The sequence below is a fragment of the Giraffa tippelskirchi genome, chromosome 4 (assembly GCF_054371585.1).
Source record: "Giraffa tippelskirchi isolate mGirTip1 chromosome 4, T2T-mGirTip1v1.2.pri, whole genome shotgun sequence".
Classification (NCBI taxonomy): domain Eukaryota; kingdom Metazoa; phylum Chordata; class Mammalia; order Artiodactyla; family Giraffidae; genus Giraffa; species Giraffa tippelskirchi.
In genome coordinates, this window is record NC_137278.1 from 22,714,655 (window position 1) to 22,733,394 (window position 18,740).

Consider the following 18,740-nt stretch of genomic DNA (forward strand, 5'->3'; position numbering starts at 1 on the left):
ATCTTTTCTCTCCTTTTCCTACGAGTGTGTGTGTGTGCGATGACTGCAAAAGACACACAGGGGACCACCCTGATGTAGGGTTTGGTACCTGCTTCACTCGGATCACCATCTTAATTGATAAAATCTTTCTGAGTACCACATATTCATCTAAAATACTGCTATTTTAACGGCTGCACAGGATCCCACTGGATGGTTCAGTTCAGTTCAGTCGCTCAGTCGTATCCAACTCTTTGCAACTCCATGAACCGCAGCACACCAGGCCTCCCTGTCCATCACCAACTGCCGGAGTCTACCCAAACCCATGTCCATTGAGTTGGTGATGCCTTCCAACCATCTCATCCTCTGTCGTCCCCTTCTCCTCCTGCCATCAATCTTTCCTAGCATCAGGGTCTTTTCAAATGAGTCAGCTCTTAGCATGAGGTGTCCAAAGTATTGGAGTTTCAGCTTCAACATCAGTCCTTCCAATGAACACCCAGGACTGATCTCCTTTAGGATGGACTGGTTGGATTTCCTTGCAGTCCAAGGGACTCTCAAGAGTCTTCTCCAACACCACAGTTCAAAAGCATCAATTCTTTGGTGCTCAGCTTTCTTTACAGTCCAACTCTCACATCCATACATGACTACTGGAAAAACCACAGTCTTGTGAAAGTGCTGCACTCAATATTTCAGCAAATTTGGAAAACTCAGCAGTGGCCACAGGACTGGAAAAGGTCAGTTTTCATTCCAATCCCAAAGAAAAGCAATGCCAAAGAATGCTCAAACTACCACACAATTGCACTCATCTCACATGCTAGTAAAGTAATGCTCAAAATTCTCCAAGCCAGGCTTCAGCAATACGTGAACCATGAACTTCCAGATGTTCAAGCTGGTTTTAGAAAGGGCAGAGGAACCAGAGATCAAATTGCCAACATCCTCTGGATCATCGAAAAAGCAAGAGAGTTCCAGAAAAACATCTATTTCTGCTTTAATGATTATGCCAAAGCCTTTGACCGTGTGGATCACAATAAACTGTGGAAAATTCTGAAAGAGATGGGAATACCAGACCATCTGACCTGTCTCTTGAGAAACCTGTATACAGGTCAGGAAGCAACAGTTAGAACTGGACATGGAACAACAGACTGGTTCCAAATAGGAAAAGGAGTACGTCAAGGCTGTATATTGTCACCCTGCTTATTTAACTTATATGCAGAGTACATCATGAGAACCGCTGGGCTGGAGGAAGTACAAGCTGGAATCAAGACTGCCAGGAGAAATATCAATAACCTCAGATATGCAGATGACACCACCCTTATGGCAGAAAGTGAAGAAGAATTAAAGAGCCTCTTGATGAAAGTGAAAAAAGAGAGCGAAAAAGTTGGCTTAAAGCTCAACATTCAGAAAACTAAGATCATGGCATCTGGTCCCATCACTTCATGGGAAATAGATGGGGAAACAATGGAAACAGTGGCTGACTTTATTTTTTTGGGCTCCAAAATCACTGTAGATGGTGACTGCAGCCATGAAATTAAAAGACGCTTACTCCTTGGAAGGAAGGTTATGGCTAACCTAGATGGCATATTAAAAAGCAGAGACATTACTTTGTCAACAAAGGTCCATCTAGTCAAGGGGTTAGAGGGCTGGAATTTATTTTTCTGAACTCTCAGAGCCCTGGTTTCCTCCTAAGTAAAATGGAGGTAACTGTATCTACTGTGCAGTGTTTTGTGTGTGTGTGAGAATAAGTGTTAGTGAATAATGATGTTCAATGCTCAGCATCTACGAGACGCTTAACAACAAAAACTATTATTGATTATGAATATTATCAAAAAGATCTAGTTATCATTCAGTGCAACAAAGGAAATAGGCAATTTAAACACTTTAAAACCTGTTTATGGTTAACGTCAGGGCTTCTCAGTTGGCACAAGTGGTAAAACACCTGCCTGCCTATGCAGGAGACACAAGAGACTCGGATTAAACCCTTGGGTCAGGAAAATCCCCTGGAGTAGGAAGTGGCAACCACTCCAGTATTCTTGCTGGGAAATCCCATGGAAGGAGGAGCCTGGTGGGCTACAGTCCATGGGCCTGCAAAGAGTCAGAAACGACTGAGCAACTGAACTGAGAGTTAATGTCAAGGTGAACTGAATGCTTGATATACTCAAGATGTTCCTTCTTCATGAAAGCTATCTGTGCTCCAGAAAAATGAAAATGTATTCAGATCGGCACAGATGTATTTTATTTACAGCTCTTTTTCATACTGGCTGAATCTGTCATCAGACAGCAGACTTTTCTATAAGATAAATATAATAATCCTTCACAACGAAAGTATAAAAGCGTAGAAAATAAATTTTTAAGCTATTCCTCCCTGCCCACTTACATGTTCTCTTGGTGTCCTGATTTTAGCTGTAAAGAACAGGACACCTGGACCAAAGATCAGACAATGAGTGCGACCTCATTACATAAAGCAAGGGTTGTTTTTGAAAGAACACAGAATCACTGCCCTGTGCAGGACTGATCGATCCTGCTACTCTTGTGCTACCCCAACAGTAGCATATCAGAGAAGAAAAACTCACATTCATGGTATTTTCATAATTCTTTTAGGTTATTATAAAGAGTGGATAAAATAAGACTGACATAAAGAAGCTCCTATTTAAAGCCTTTGGAATTCCACTCACGATCTTTTTTTAGTGTGCACCCAGCAGGCCACTGCTGGAAACCAGACTAGAAGACTGTGCCACACAAGATCAATACTGGCAGGGAAACAGTTCTGCCAAACGCGTGCTTCAAACATGGATTCCAATTCAGAAAAGAGCTCTGTGTGCCTTAAAGCACATGCAGCCTACGGAGTGGTCTCACCTAGCATCTGGGCCAATCAAAAATGTGGACGTTTAACCCAACCTGCAGAAACCATCCGGGAAGATGAAATATAAACTCGGGTGTGTGGCAGTCGAGCCCAAACAGCACTGATCTGTTTCCTTTGCCCGCCTCCCTGGAACCATGGCTCCCTTCCCCCATCATGCACAGTTCACGAAAGGCAGCGCCCAGGAGGGCTTCTGCCCATCCTGGGATGCTCTGCATCCGCGCTGTCCCACAGGGCAGCCGAGGACCACGTGGGGCTTGTGAGCATCTGAGATGTGGCTAGTGCCACTGAGAAGCTACACTTTGAATTTCATTCCATTTTGCTTAAACTTAATTTTAGTACCCATGTGTGGTCTACAGCTACCAGCAGGGAGCACTGGGCTCTCACAGACCTCTGGGTTACACACAATGGATGCAACCTCTGCTGTCTCTCTGTGTGATCAACTCTCAACTCATCCTTAGGTCTCAGTTTACACAGGCACAGGAAAACCCTATTTCCCATGATAGCACCTCTGATGGCCTGGGTTTGCCACTCCTACATCCTGCCTCTACTTCGTCAGATCTTTCCTACATTATCTGTCACCTTGTATTACTGTGATCATTCATCTATCTGCCTCATTTGAGGGCAAGAAAGTTTTTCCTTCTCTGTATTCCAAACTTGCTTCCTATTTGAAAAAAATGTTAGTTGCTCAGTCATGTTCAATTCTTTGCAACCTCACTGACTGTAGCCCACCAGGCTCCTCTGTCTATGGGATTCTCCAGGCAAGACTACTAGAGTGGGTAGCCAGTCACTTCTTCAGGGCATCTTCCCAACCCAGAGACCAAACCTGGGTCTCCTGCATTGCAGGCAGATTCTTTACCATCTGAGCCACCAGGGAAGCCTCAAATTATCTGTATTATTTCCCTCTCTTAACACTCATATTTGCTTATAAGTTATCAGAAATTGGTAAACAGGTTATTTTTCAGGAACTTAGAATATTCGGAATAAGCATATCACTAAGCTGATCTTAGCTTCAATGAAAAATTTATGGCAATCACCTTTATATCCTGTTGAGCAGGCATAATGGCTAGTACCCCACAGCCACATAAGGACACTTAGGAATGGAAGAATTCTTTTTATGAGAGCTACTGAGTGTTTTTTTTTTTATCTCAGTTAACAGTTACTGGCTAAATACTTTGTAATTAAGTACTATGCTATACTCATCAGGCATTTTCCCCTGGGTTACAAGAAGACAGTTTATTAGGATGTTTACAGAGGGATTTAGAGAGCTGCAGGAAAGGTGAAAGGAGCAAAGAGAACCACGAAACCCCTTGCAAGGCACCTTCACAGCTCAAGCTGTCTGGCCATCAAGACACAGAACAACAGCGAGAAGCCTTGAACGAAGAGGATTAGCTGGGCAGGGCCCCAAGCCCAGCCAGAGTCCTGCAGGCCTGTCCCTGCTGTGGACTGGGACTCAGGGGGATGCCCTGGCCCTGTGGCTGATGGCTGTCAGAGAAGTGAGACTGGTCCACCAGTGGTCCTTGCCTCCTCTTGTCCTTGCCTCCTGCTGGCCTGGGGGGTATCTAGCATCTAAAGGTGTGCCAGGGCCTGCAGCAAGGGCCTGGAACACGAAGTGTGCTGGAATGGGGGTCACTGATTCTAGAAATCAAGCTCTTGACGTCATCAGAAGTGCCTCAACCGTGAGAGAGAACAATCACACTAAGAAGTAGAAGGGGGATCGCCCAGGCGGCAGATGCCCACCCACCCAGCCAAGGCGTCTGCAACACTACTTTTCTCTGTGCCTCCACACGGACTCTCGGGGGCAGCCACAAATAGCTGTGATGCAGAATTTTAAATCTAAATGCCAAGAGCTCGTTTTATGCCAAGTTGCCAACTTCCTGTTTTACAGATCCCCCACTCCTGAGAATGGTTCATGTATTGCCATGGATACAGCCGGGAAGGAGGATGCCTAACTTTCAAGACTGGGGGACACATGACCTGTGTGAGACAGCGACTTTTATCTTTCTGGTCATAGTTGCCACAGGCACAACCACCAGGGCCATAAGTAAACAAGTGCCATGAGCAGCAGCAGGCGGTCATGAAAAGTCATGAAGGAAAAAAAAAACAAAAAACTCTACATATGGGAACTTGGTGGGAGGGATGGGAAACAGGGATGATGGAAAAAGTAAGCCCCTTTAAGTCCTGTCAGAGATAATTAGGCCATCACATTTCACACATCATGCACCAGGGCAACCAAAGGTACTGGAGTAAAAGAAGAGTCATGGATACTTTTACTGCCACAGTGATGTTAAATCTTACAGAAGTCTGAAATGAGACTAAGTGATTTCCAAAGGTGGGAAAATAAACAACACATCTCCATTTTGTCATCATACTGCTCCTTCCTTTGGAACAATTCTAATTTACATTTCAGCACATTTAGCGATTAACACAAACAGAAGATTTGCAAAGTTCCTTCAATCATGGCATCCTTTGGAAAAAAAAAAATCTACATATGTACTCAATTAAAAGACAGAGCAGCACAAGAAAAACGAAAAAAAAAAAGGCACTGTAGCAACAGAATTCTTGATAATGATCCTTCATCTCATCAAATTATATCAGAGAAGGGATAATGATCTACTTCAAAATGGGCTCAATACAGCACTTCACTCCTCACCCCAAGAGAACGATGCGCTCATGGGAGGCAGCGGACTACGTGCTGAGGATGAAGAAGAGAACAGACAGCCTAGGCTCACACTCAGCCCAGGACTAGAGACCTTGCACAACAGACGGAATACGAGTCCCTTCTGACGTCATGGGGTCTAACCCCTCGTTTCAGAGATGAGAAAATGGAGGTCCAGTGATCTGAAATAATGTCTTCGTAACCTAGATTCAGTAGAACTGACAGTAGGACACTTTTGGCGTTTGGAGTTGACCTAACAATGTGCGATCTTAGCTCATGTGAAGGCAAAGATGAAAACCACGTTATCGATTCACCCTGGTGGGGGTAACTAGCTGTGTTCAGTCCCCACTCTCCAGTCTGCTGAATCCTACCTTGACGGAAACAGAAATGCTGCAGCCACGGTTCCCACTCTCCAGGTGCTCACAGCACAGCAGAGCCGATCACCAGTAAAGAGGGAGTGGATATAAGGAAATCACAGGCTATCGGGGTGTGGGGGGGTGCTTTTTGGTGTTGGTCCTTCAATTATTTAAAAGAATAATTTTGTCATTCTGGTGGTTGAAGACATCTTCAAATGGACTCACTATTTTAAATTCAATCAAAAAACACTTAACCAGTCCTTCACTCAGAAAACAATTCATTAAATGTGCATTCATAACGAGAACATTTTCCTTGAGTGATTACAATGAAGATTCAAAGAATCATATTTACAATTTCATTTTCAACTTTATCTCCTATGTGGTAAAAACTCAAAAATCAATTAAGTTAACGCCATTATCCAGATGCTTAAATTTAAGACGTAGATTGTTCAAATAATACATTCCTGAAGCCAGATCCACGGCAGAGGCTGTAGCTAATATGTGCTTATTTTAGAATGTAGAAATATATACCCTGGTAGCTCACAGGTAAAGAATCTGCCTGCAATACAGGAGACCCAGGTTTGATCGCTGGGTTGGAAAGATTCCCTGGAGAAGAGCACGGCAATCCACTCTGGTATTCTTGCCTAGAGAATTCCATGAACAGAGGAGCCTGGCAGGCTGCAGTCCATAAGGTCACACAGAGTAGGACACAACTGAAGTGACTAAGCAGCAGCAGCAGCATATATATATATATATATATATATATATATATATATATATATATATATATTACATAAATATCTCTGGGACAGTTCTGTTACGGGATCAAATAGAGAACACAGGTCAACATGTGTTTTTACCATGTTTACAGAGAATAAATATTGTGGTTATACAATGTTATTACAACGATGTCAAAAACTATATGAAAATCAAGACTGGCTGGCTACCCGCCAAGGAACACTAACGTAACCACTACATTACCAACTGGCCTGGGTCAGGCAGACACAACACTTGAACTACTGCAACCTCTTGCAATAGACACTTGAGTTAGACATTAAAGGGCATCCAAAAAAACCAGAAAACTGGGTTCTACTGTGGGACTTGTGAAAAGAAAACCACTTCAGAGCTCCAACAAAGAGAAAAAGACCTCAAAGCATCCTTTCAGCACTGCTCTTCTTCACTTGATCTGTTACAGATTACGGGCTTTACCTACCGATAACTTAGGTGAAATGTTACCCAAGCACAGTCGCTGATACTGCTTCTAATAAAGAGGTAGGGAAGAAAAGGGATGACCCTCAGCAAAGCGTCCACTCACCTCGGCAGGGAGCATCTGCTCGGTGTTATACAGAGAGCGGCAGATTTTCAAAACTTCATTCCCCAGCCCTTCCTTGTTCTCCGTCGTACATCTAGTGAGCATCACCGTGGCCAGTCTCACCCATGGATTATTGGTCACGCTGGTTCGAAGGGAGAAAAATGCAGGCATTCGAAACAATGAGACTTAGGATGACTGTGGTTAAGAAATTTAAAAACAGAAAACAAATCCTACTTGCTCAAGTAAAATGCTTTTGGCAAACAGCAATCACAATCAGGATGATGTATTTCTTCCTGTCTATCTTGGAGAAAAGACCCCATCAGACAGAGGGAAAAGAGCTTGCTGTAGTGTAGACAAGCGCCCAGAAGCATGGGGGCAGTGGGTAGACGCCAACCAGCGGTTCGAAGCCCAGCCGTTCGGGCTGACATTCTGGCTCCCTTACTGCTTGGGTGACTCAACAGAGGTGACTGAAACACTCTCAGCCTAGTTGTATGCTTATGGGGAGGCCACTCAACTTTTCTGGGTCTCAGTTCTTTTCACTGTGAAAAAGCGATTTAATGTTTTCCTTGCATCACTTAATGAATGGTGCTTGTCATGTGAAGTGTCACTCTTGATAGCAGGCACATCTTATTTATTCTTCTTATTTCTGAGATGTAAAAGCACAAAAGTTTGTCTTTTGTTTCCCTTCTCTGGCTACTACTACTCTGAATTCATAAAAAAATCACAATTTATATTTCAAGAGACAACTGAAGGGTACGTTCATTCTGGGGTACTGATTTTACCTACAACATTGTACAATAATTTTACTATTTATCAAGAGTTTGTCATCTAATTAAAGCACAGCTGTAGCTTCTAAACAATAAGCACCCAAGGATGGTCCCTCCCTTTAAAGAATTTCATTGCTTGTGCCTGAGAAAAACATCAAGTGCAACAACAACAAGGGGATGCCACAAAACTAGCCTCTGGCAAAGCTTTTGTGTCTCAGCTCAAACTAACAACCAGTGAGGACAAAGGATGCTGCTTATTTCAAGGTACAAACAAAGCCCTGGAGAGTGTCTGGTTGACAGAGAAGGAGTCTTCAGACACTCAGGACTCGCCCTCTACTTTCCTCTTTCAAGTCTGGACCCAGCTCCCCAGGGGTTTTCCCTAACAGGCCACCTCCCTGCAGCAAAAATGCTAGTTTGTCAACACAATGCATCCAGTGGTTTTGACAACAACTATCAGAATGGAATTTCCACTAGCCAGCTGTGACACTTTGGAGGAACACTATGGATCTTCCTGAGTGCCAATCTATTATGCTTTCCTTGTATGGATACAAGGGCCTACAAGGGACTGAAACTAAAAATCCAAAGTTGGGACTAGTAAATCAGCAGTCACGTGGATCAAGCAGAGTCTTCAGGTGTGAACTTGACTGTGCTGACTGGCGACATTCAGCCACTGCCACGCAATCCTTCCCTCCAACTCCATTCCCCCGTTTTGGTTGCTTTGAAAGTGCTACAGCCTAGAGTCATACGTTGGGTTATCTGGGGGGAAAAAAGCACTCAAAAGTACTTTAAAGCACCTGTTTCAAGTATTCCATCATACATTCTTACTGTATGATAAGCCAGGAAAGAAGCAGAAATGGACTTGATTTATCACTTGGTTATCTCTAGGTAAAGACATAGGTGGTACAAGGATTAAGTGGATCGCTAATGCTTGGTTACAATACTCATGATTGGTTCTAATGCTAATAATTTCATAAAGGAGGTTTGTAAAACACAGGATAGCAATTTACAAGTTTCACACAGGACTCCCGAAGTAAGAATATATCTTTGAAAATGAACCTATTTTTGTTTACAAATCCATTCATTAAATGTTTTAAAGGCAGTAAATGTTTTAAGAGAAGCTGAGCTTGCTGCTTGTGAGTGAGTGACTTGAGATGGTCAGTGTACCAAAAGTAACAGAAACTGCAGAATCACAGTTAACCAATCTACTAGAAGTATCATATTTTGAACTTGAAAAATTCTCTCTAGACTAAGAGATTCATTTTGAGTGTATGAAGAAATCTGTAATTCAACCCCAGTGATTTTCTGAAAAAGTGAAGCCATACTGACAGTCTAAACCAGTGGGGCCCACATCTGTTTCACATTACCATCTCCTAGGAGCTGCTGAGAAGTTGATGCCCAGGCCCAGGTACTGAGAGTTGGACTCAGTGAGTTAAGCATGGGATTCTGTCTTTAACAAGCACCCTAGGTCCTGAGGCTGCTCTGCCCAGATAATTGGGGACCGAATGGAAATGCTGTTCCAAGGGACTGTCACAAGAGAAACTAAAGTTTCTTTGACATGAGAACTTGTACTGCAGAGTTTCAAAGAGCGAAGGGAAGAACCTACTCTCAAAATTGGCACGTCAGCCTGCCATCTCGGCCACAGAAGATGGAGATCTAAGAGCTGCTGCCTGCCCTTACGAAAACACTTGGTTAAAAATGCAAACCACAACACCCTTCTCCTCCGTTTGCTTCACAAATTCCTAACAGTCTCATCTGAGGGGGAGAGAGGCCTGCCTAGACATTCCTAAGCAGTCCTAAACTGCTCACGGAATAATCTATTTTCAAGAAAGCATCCTTCTGCAATGTCTGAAGTGGGGAGACGTGTGCTGGCCTGGGAGCACAGAGCGCTCACTGACACGGGAGGAACGCCAAGACAAGGCCTGCCCCAGGCATTTGGATCAGACGCACGAACTCTGGATTTCTGCCAGCAAGGAGCAACGGTTCATGACAGGCAGCATATGTGCTCAGAGGAGATCTGGCCATGTCTTCCACAGGAACCCGTGGCTGGTAGCACTAGGTCTGTGTGACTACTCCATGTGGCTCCAATCTCAGTATGACATGGAGGAGACAGCATGGGCTGAAGGTTCCAGCAGCTGTTGGAACTCAGCCTTCTCCACCTCGGGGCCAGGTGACGCCTGACGTTATTTAACTTCTGAGCTTCCATTTTCTCACTGTAAAATTAGATAACATCACCTTTCTGCAGAAGCTTTGCTGTGTGAAGTGATAATATATGTCAATTGCACATACCACTGAGTGCTGTCAAAAAACAGGAATTAGCGATTTATTCCCCATGGATTCTCAAGTTAGCATTGTAAGCCGTGTTAAAAGAACATCAAAACATTTTTTGATAAAAATGTGTCTGTGTGTTAGTCACTCAGTCATGTTCGACTCTTTGCAACGCCATGGACTGTAGCCCGTCAGGCTCCTCTGTCTATAGGATTCTCCAGGCAAGAATACTGGAATGGGTTGCCTTTCCCTTCTCCAGCGGATCTTGTCAACCCAGGGATCGAACTGGGGTCTCCCACATTGCAGGCAGATTCTTTATTGTCTGAGCCACCATGGAAGCTTTGTTGATATTCTTAACCAGATGTTATTATCAAGCATTGTCTCTATTTCTAAATGAAATATTTGTGTTTAGGGCTAAGGAGAAATGGAAAGAAACTGTGATATTTCAAGAAAAATAATGCTAATTTCATCTAAAGGCTAATACTGATTTTATATCCTTCTTTCATTGGCTCTCCTGCAGGTACTGGTTTTTTAAACCTAGAATCTAGACAAATTAAGCCTACCTTTAATGAATTTGAGTCCGTTGTGGTGAGATAGATGAACCTAGAGTCTCTTATACAGAGTGAAGTAAGTCATGAAGAGAAAAACAAATATCATATCTTAACACATATATAGAGAATCTAGAAAAATGGTATTGATGAATCTAGTAGCATATGAACTTGTGGACACAGCGGGGAAAGGTGAAGGTGGGATGAATTGAGAAAGTAACACTGACATATATACACTATCATGTATAAAATTGTTATGTGGACAGTTGCTAAATAATACAGGGAGCCCAGCCTGGTTCTCTATGATAACCCAGAAGGGTGGGATGGGGGAAGGGAGTGGAGGCTCAGGTGGGAAGGGATATACATACATACATATATGTATATATGTATGTACGTATATATATTTATGACTGATTCGAGTTGTTGTACAGTAGAAACCAACATAAAATTGCAAAGTAATTTTCCACCAATTGAAAAACAAATAAAAATTAAAAAAAAAAGAAGTCTACCTGTATGTTAATACTCACATGTACTCCCGTTTCATAGGCGGCCAAGCCTGAAGCAGCAAAACCAGGTGCTGGAATTCCACCTCCTGGTGACTGGCCTCCAGGAGCTCCGTGAAGAGCTCACAGCGCTTCTCTTCATCCTCCACGTCAGCTACATCCACCTGGAAAGGGAACACACACCTGAAACCCATGGCAAAGGCTCCTGGATTGCTTTCCAGAAAAACTCAAATTGGATTATTTGATTAAATGCTCTTTCAGAAATTTTTACAAACTGTCAAGGGAAGATTCAACATCAACGCCTAACTTTACTCCCCAAAGACCTTCAAAAGCTCTGTGTTTTACCCAATTTCAAACATTTATGTTAAAAGTTGCTTAGAATAAAGACATAGGAAGGTTCTCCACATTCTTTACCAAAATAAATTCAAAATAGTAGGTTTTCATAGAACTGACTTATTAGCATTCAATGTATATCATTTAAAACTACAGTTCAAACTGTAAAACTGTACAGTTCAAACATTTAAAACTACAGACTACTATCCAAAAGTCTACCAGCAATAAATGCTGGAGAGGGTGTGGAGAAAAGGGAACCCTCTTACACTGTTGGTGGGAATGCAAACTAGTACAGCCACTATGGAGAACAGTGTGGAGATTCCTTAAAAAACTGGGAATAGAACTGCCATATGACCCAGCAATGGAGAAGGCAATGGCACCCCACTCCAGTACTCTTGCCTGGAAAATCCCATGGATGGAGGAGCCTGGTAGGCCACAGTCCATGGGGTCGCTAAGAGTCGGACACGACTGAGCGACTTCACTTTCACTTTTCCCTTTCATGCACTGGAGAAGGAAATGGCAACCCACTCCAGTATTCTTGCCTGGAGAATCCCAGGGACGTCGGAGCCCGGTGGCTGCCGTCTATGGGGTTGCACAGAGTCGGACACGACTGAAGCGACTTAGCAGTAGCAGCATGACCCAGCAATCCCACTGCTGGGCATATACACCGAGGAAACCAGAATTGAAAGAGACGCGTGTACCCCAATGTTCATCGCAGCACTGTTTACAATAGCCAGGACATGGAAGCAACCTAGATGTCCATCAGCAGACGAATGGATAAGGAAGCTGTGGTACATATACACAATGGAATATTACTCAGCCATTAAAAAAAATACATTTGAATCGGTTCTACTGAGATGGATGAAACTGGAGCCCATTATACAGAGTGAAGTAAGCCAGAAAGAAAAACAACAATACAGTACACTAATGCATATATATGGAATTTGAAAGATGGTAACGATAACCCTATATGCGAGACAGAATAAGAGACACAGATGCATGGAACAATTTTATGGACTCTGAGGGAGAAGGTGAGGGTGGGACGTTCTGGGAGAATAGCATTGAAACATGTATATTATCATATGTGAAACAGAACACCATTCCTTGTTCGATGCATGAGACAAGGGCTCAGGGCCGGGGCAATGGGATGACCCAGAGGGATGGGATGGGGAGGGAGGTGGGTGGGGGGTCCAGGAAGGGGAACACATGTAAACCCATGGCTGATTCATGTCAATGTATGGCAAAAACTATTACAATATTGTAAAGTAATTAGCCCCCAACTAAAATAAATAAATTAAAAAAAAAATGCAGAGAAAAAAAAAAACTACAGTTCATCCCCACTACTTATAATGTGAGATTATAGCAGTTCATCATACTCAATGTCAGCCAATAAATTATCCTGCCATTGCTTCATACTGTCTAGAATATTTCTGTAATTGAAAATTCAAGATTTTATTAAAGTACATTTGGGGCTTTACAGGTGGTTCAGTTGTAAAGACTCCACCTGGCAACGTGGGAAGCGCAGGAGACAGGGGTTCAATCCCTGGGTTGGGAAGATCCCCTGCAGAAGGGCATGGCAATCCACTCCAGTATTCTTGCCTAAAAAATCCCATGGACAGAGAAGCCTTGTCACATGACTGAGCAACTAAGCACACACAAAGCATATATGACAAGGAATTTTTTTGCTAGAAATCAAAGTATTGATAAAATATCTTTTATTCACAGCTCCATTTCTAAAGAAGTCTGTCAATTAAAAACTAATTTTTCCTCCCATTGAATAACCTAATAATACTTCTTTTACATTAAGGTAGTCCTCATACCTCCAATCGGAGAAGGCAATGGCACCCCACTCCAGTACTCTTGCCTAGAAAATCCCACGGACAGAGGAGCCTGGTAGGCTACAGTCCATGGGGTCGCTAAGAGTCGGACACAACTGAGCCACTTCACTTTCACTTTTCCCTTTCATGCACTGGAGAAGGAAATGGCAACCCACTCCAGTATTCTTGCCTGGAGAATCCCAGGGACGGCAGAGCCTGGTGGGCTGCCGTCTATGGGGTCGCACAGAGTTGGACAGGGCTGAAGTGACTTAGCAGCAGCAGCAGCAGCAGCAGCAGCATATCTCCAACACCTCTGTGAAGAAAATACTTGCTCCTTTAAGCTAGAAAGCAGTTTTAAATATAAAGAAAGCCAAAGGCTGGTTCTCCTGTTTCCTAGTCTCTCTTAACACACATCCTCTGTATTTGGGTATGTAAGACTCAAGATGATGATACCTTGCCTCTATATTTACCTCTGTATTTGCTAAACTCTCTGTACTAATGCATGTTCCCAAAACATTTGATGGTCATCCCAGCTCTGATCCTGAGCAGCTACCTGAAAAAGTTACACTATGAATTCTAAATTTTCACAAAAGTTAATATTTATCATGTAATTACTGCTGATTACTATGGACAGTCTTGACACAGTAACCAGTCAGATCCTTCAATACCAGACTTAAAGCCCCATGTCATTCTTGCACGGAATAACGACTAATAACCCCCAAACTTCCTCTAGTTTCTGAAATAATTTTATAATACAGTTAGTCAGTTGATCCTTATAACAGTCTTGTATGGAGAACAGCACAGGTATTACTAACCTCGATTTACAGATGAAGAAGCAGGCTTGTCTGTCTTGGTAACATAGCTAGCGAGTGGCAGAGCCAATATATAATTATGCTCAGATCAGGATGTTCTGAAACTAGAGGACTTGGTAAGCTAGAGAAGCTTTGAATTATTTAAATTAGTGGTCTAATTGGGATTTTGGCAACATTTTCTTGCCTATTTATAAAGAAGTGTTTTTAAAAAAATCCTCTCAAAGTCAAAGCATCTGTTTGTCATTACCTGACCTCACCACCTGCAACTCGTCTCCAGCCTCGGGGCCTCGTGGGTGCTCTGCGTATTCACCGTGCCTGCTTCCACCTCGGGAACTTCGATCTCCTTCCACTGCCTGGCACATTCTTGCTTCAACACCTGCATGGCTCATTCCTTTTCTTCAAATCTCTCAAATGTCACCTTATCAGGGAACGCACTGCATAACTGCCCCTGCTAAACTAGCGTTCCTCCACCCCATTTCCCTCCCTCGCTTTAGATTCCTTCTTAGCACTTACAAGTTTGTGATATATAACATACTTGTTTGAGAAAACAGAAACATTTGTTCGCTCGTTTATCCCCACTACTTAAAATAATGCCTGATAGAGAGTAAATGAACAGTACTGATTAAGTGAAAAGTAAAGGGGAAAAGGAAAGATATACCCATTTGAAGGCAGAGTTCCAACGAATAACAAGGGGAGATAGGAAAGCCTTCCTCAGTGATCAATGCAAAGAAATAGAGGAAAATAATAGAATGGGAAAGACTACAGATCTCTTCAAGAAAATCAGAGATACCAAGGGAACATTTCATGCAAAGATGGGCACAATAAAGGACAGAAACGGTATGGACCTAACAGAAGCAGAAGATACTAAGAAGAGGCAGCAAGAATTCACAGAAAAACTATACAAAAAATATTTTAATGACCCAGATAACCATATGATGTGATCACTCGTCTAGAGTCAGACATTTTGGAGTGCGAATTCATGTGGGCTTTAGCATCACTACGAACAAAGCTAGTGGAAGTGATGGAATTCCAGCTGAGCTATTTAAAATCCTTAAAAATGATGCTGTTCAAGTGTTGCACTCAATCTGCCAGTAAATTTGGAAAACTCAGCAATAGCCACAGGACTGAAAAAGGTCAGTTTTCATTCCAATCCCAAAGAAAGGCAGTGCGAATATTCAAACTACTGGACAATTGCACTAATGTCACATGCTAGCAAAGTAATGCTCAAAATTCTCCAAATGAGGCTTCAACAGTATGTGAACCAAGAACTTCCAGATGTTCAAGCTGGATTTACAAATGGTAGAGGAACAAGAGATCAAATTGCCAACATCCGTTGGATCATAGAGACAGCAAGAGAATTCCAGAAAAACATCTACTTCTGCTACACGGACTACACTAGGGGCTTTGATTGTGTGGATCACAACAAACTGTGGAAAATTCTGAAAGAGGATGGGAATACCAGACCACCTGGCCTGCCTCCTGAGAAACCTGTATGCAGATCAAGTAGCAACAGTTAGAACCAGACATGGAACAGCGGACTGGATCAAAACTGGGAAAGGAGTATATCAAGGTTGTATATTGTCACCCTGCTTATTTAACTTATACACAGAGTACATCATGCGAAATGCTGGACTGGATGAAACACAAGCTGGAATCAAGACTTCCGGGAGAAATATCAATAATCTCAGATATGCAGATGACACCACCCTTATGGCAGAAAGCAAAGAGGAACTAGAGAGCCTCTTGATGAAAGTGAAAGAGGAGAGTGAAAAAGCTGGCTTAAAACTCAACAACATTCAAAAAACTAAAACCATGGCATCTGGTCCCATCACTTCATGGCCAATAGATGGGGAAACAATGGAAACAGTGAGAGACTATTTTCTTGGGCTCCAAAATCACTGTCAATGGTGACTGCAGCCATGAAATTAAAAGATCCTTGCTCCTTCAAAGAAGAGCTCTGACCAACCTAGACAGCATATTAAAAACTAAAGACATTACTTTGCCAACACAGGTGCATCTAGTCAAAGCTAAGGTTTTTCCAGTAGTCATGCATGGATGTGAGAGCTGGACCATAAAGGAGGCTGAGACATGAAGAATTGATGCTTTTGAACTGGGGTATTGGATAAGACTCTTGAAAATCCCTTAGACTGCAAGGAGATCAAACCAGACAATCCTAAAGGAAATCAACCCTGATTATTCACTGGAAGGATTGATGCTGAAGCTGAAGCTCCAATACTTTGGCCACCTCATGTGAAGAGCTGACTCATTAGAAAAGACCCTGATGCTGGGAATGATTGAAGGCAGGAGGAGAAGGGGTCAATAGAGGATGAGATGGTTGGATGGCATCACTGACTTGATGGACATAAGTTTGAGCAAGCTCAGGGAGATGGTGATGGACAGGGAGGCTGGTGTGCTGCAGTACCTGGGATTGCAAAGAGTCTGACAGGACTGAGTGACAAAATGAACAACTGATTAAAGTGAATGAATGAATGAGCAGACATACAAATAAATGAATGATTATATTTTATAAGATATTGCAACATAGAATGATATTAAATATTCATGGATTATCATAAATTTTCAGCTGTTCTTTTGTTGTTTTTTTTTAATAAAAAGATCCCACCAAAAAGGAAATCACTAAAAAATACCAGAGGTGGCACGTTTATTGACATTATGTTTCAACCGATGCTGCCTTGTGGTTAGCTGCATGATTCCTGTAAGGTCCCTTGTTTTGTCCATTTTCTAAGTCTGAAAAATAGGGTCCAAAAATCCTCATTGTCTCAGAAGCTCTAAGTAGATGCCTGGAGGTCTGCAGCAGGGAAAAGGGTCGGTAAATGCTGCCCTCTTCCTTCTGATTTATTATCTTGAGTTTATTTGTAGAGAAGCTTTTGTGCTTAAAAAATATTTTAAAACAATTGAATGATAAATCTCACAGCAGTGCCAATATTCCAGTTTCTAAAATTAAGTGCAGTATAATTAATAACAAGATGGTTCTCCTTTACACGAAATGCAGAGTCATACCAAGAAAATGAAGAGATTAGGAAAAAATGATTCATGTTTTCAATATCATTTAGATTGATTTCTTTTTAGAAATTGTAATAGGTTATAAATATCTAGAGCATGAACTGTATCATAAAGGAAGGAAAGAGAAAAGAAACTATAAATTAGACCTTTCTATGTTTGCTTTTATACTAGTGTGCAAATATTAGTTTCCATTTTTAAAAATGTGTGTGGTAATAGGTTTCTTTGTATAATGCCTTCCTCACGTGAACACAGACATTTTAAGGGTAAAATAATTTCAATTATTAGTAACTTGTTTCTCAGAGCATTGAAACCCATGTCTAAAATATAAATGTGAAAAATACAGCAACTTAACAAATCACCCATTTTGTGTACGCACACTTGCATACTCCCTGATTATCATAAAGGATGCCAAATTGTTATTATTCAACTCTTAAGAAAGTAGTTTTAAATTTGATCACTGTAGCTACAAAAGCTTTACCTTATATGAGAATAATATGGGACTAAAACTGGACTGGAACACATGTTTTCTTAAGATATGATAAAGAACATACTTTGTTGGATAATCATTGTTTAGTTGCTAAGTTGTGTCTGACTCTTAGCAACCCCATGGACTGCAGCACACCAGGCTTCCTTGTCTTTCACTATCTTCTGGCATTTGCTCAAACTCACGTCCATTGTTGCCCTCCAACCATAACATCCCTCTGTCACCCCCTTCTCTTGCCCTCAATATTTCCCAGGATCAGGGTCTTTTCTAATGAGTTGGCTCTTTGCATCAGGTGGCCAAAGTATTAGAACTTCAGCATTAGTGCTTCCAATGAATATTCAGAGTTTATTTCCTTTAGGATTGACTGGTTTTATCTCTGTGCAGTCCAAGGGACTCTCAAGAGCCTTCTTCAGCACCACAGTTCAAAAGCATCAATTCTCTAGTGCTCAGCCTTCTTTATGGTCCAACTCTCACATCCACACATGACTACTGGAAAAATAATAGCTGTTGGCAAAGATGTCTTTGATTTTTAATATGCTGTCTAGGTTTGTCATAGCTTTCCATCCAAGGAGCAAGCATCTTTTAATTTCAGGGCTGCAGTCACCATCCACAGTGATTTTAGAGCCCAAGAAAATAAAATCTGTAACTGTTTGCACTTTTTCCCCTTCAATTAGCCATGAAGTGACGTGACCAGATTCCATGATCTTATAGAAACTGTGGAAAACTCTTAAAGAGATGGGAATACCAGACCACCTGACCTGCCTCCTGAGAAATTTGTATGCAGGTAAAGAAGCAACAGTTAGAACTGGGCATGGAAAAACCAACCAGTTCCAAATCGGGAAAGGAGTACGTCAAGGTTGTATATTGTCACCCTCCTTATTTAACTTATATGCAGAGTACATCATGAGAAACGCTGGGCTGGAAGAAACACAAGCTGGAATCAAGATTGCCGGGAGAAATATCAATAACCTCAGATATGCAGATGACACCACCCTTATGGCAGAAAGTAAAGAAGAACTAGAGAGCC

At 42.1% G+C, this 18,740-nt stretch overlaps 1 protein-coding gene across 9 annotated transcripts in view; it reads right to left on the reverse strand.

Annotated features, from left to right (window-relative positions):
• NBAS (NBAS subunit of NRZ tethering complex) overlaps nt 1–18,740 on the reverse strand; it is a 325,229-nt gene that overhangs the window by 13,079 nt on the left and 293,410 nt on the right. For all 9 annotated transcript variants that reach the window (XM_081595917.1, XM_081595916.1, XM_081595914.1 and 6 more), the window contains 2 exons: nt 11,268–11,407; nt 7,164–7,302 (listed from right to left, as the gene is read on the reverse strand). In XM_081595917.1, the coding sequence (XP_081452043.1) occupies nt 7,164–7,302; nt 11,268–11,407 (279 nt within the window). The remainder of the gene's footprint in view (nt 1–7,163; nt 7,303–11,267; nt 11,408–18,740) is intronic.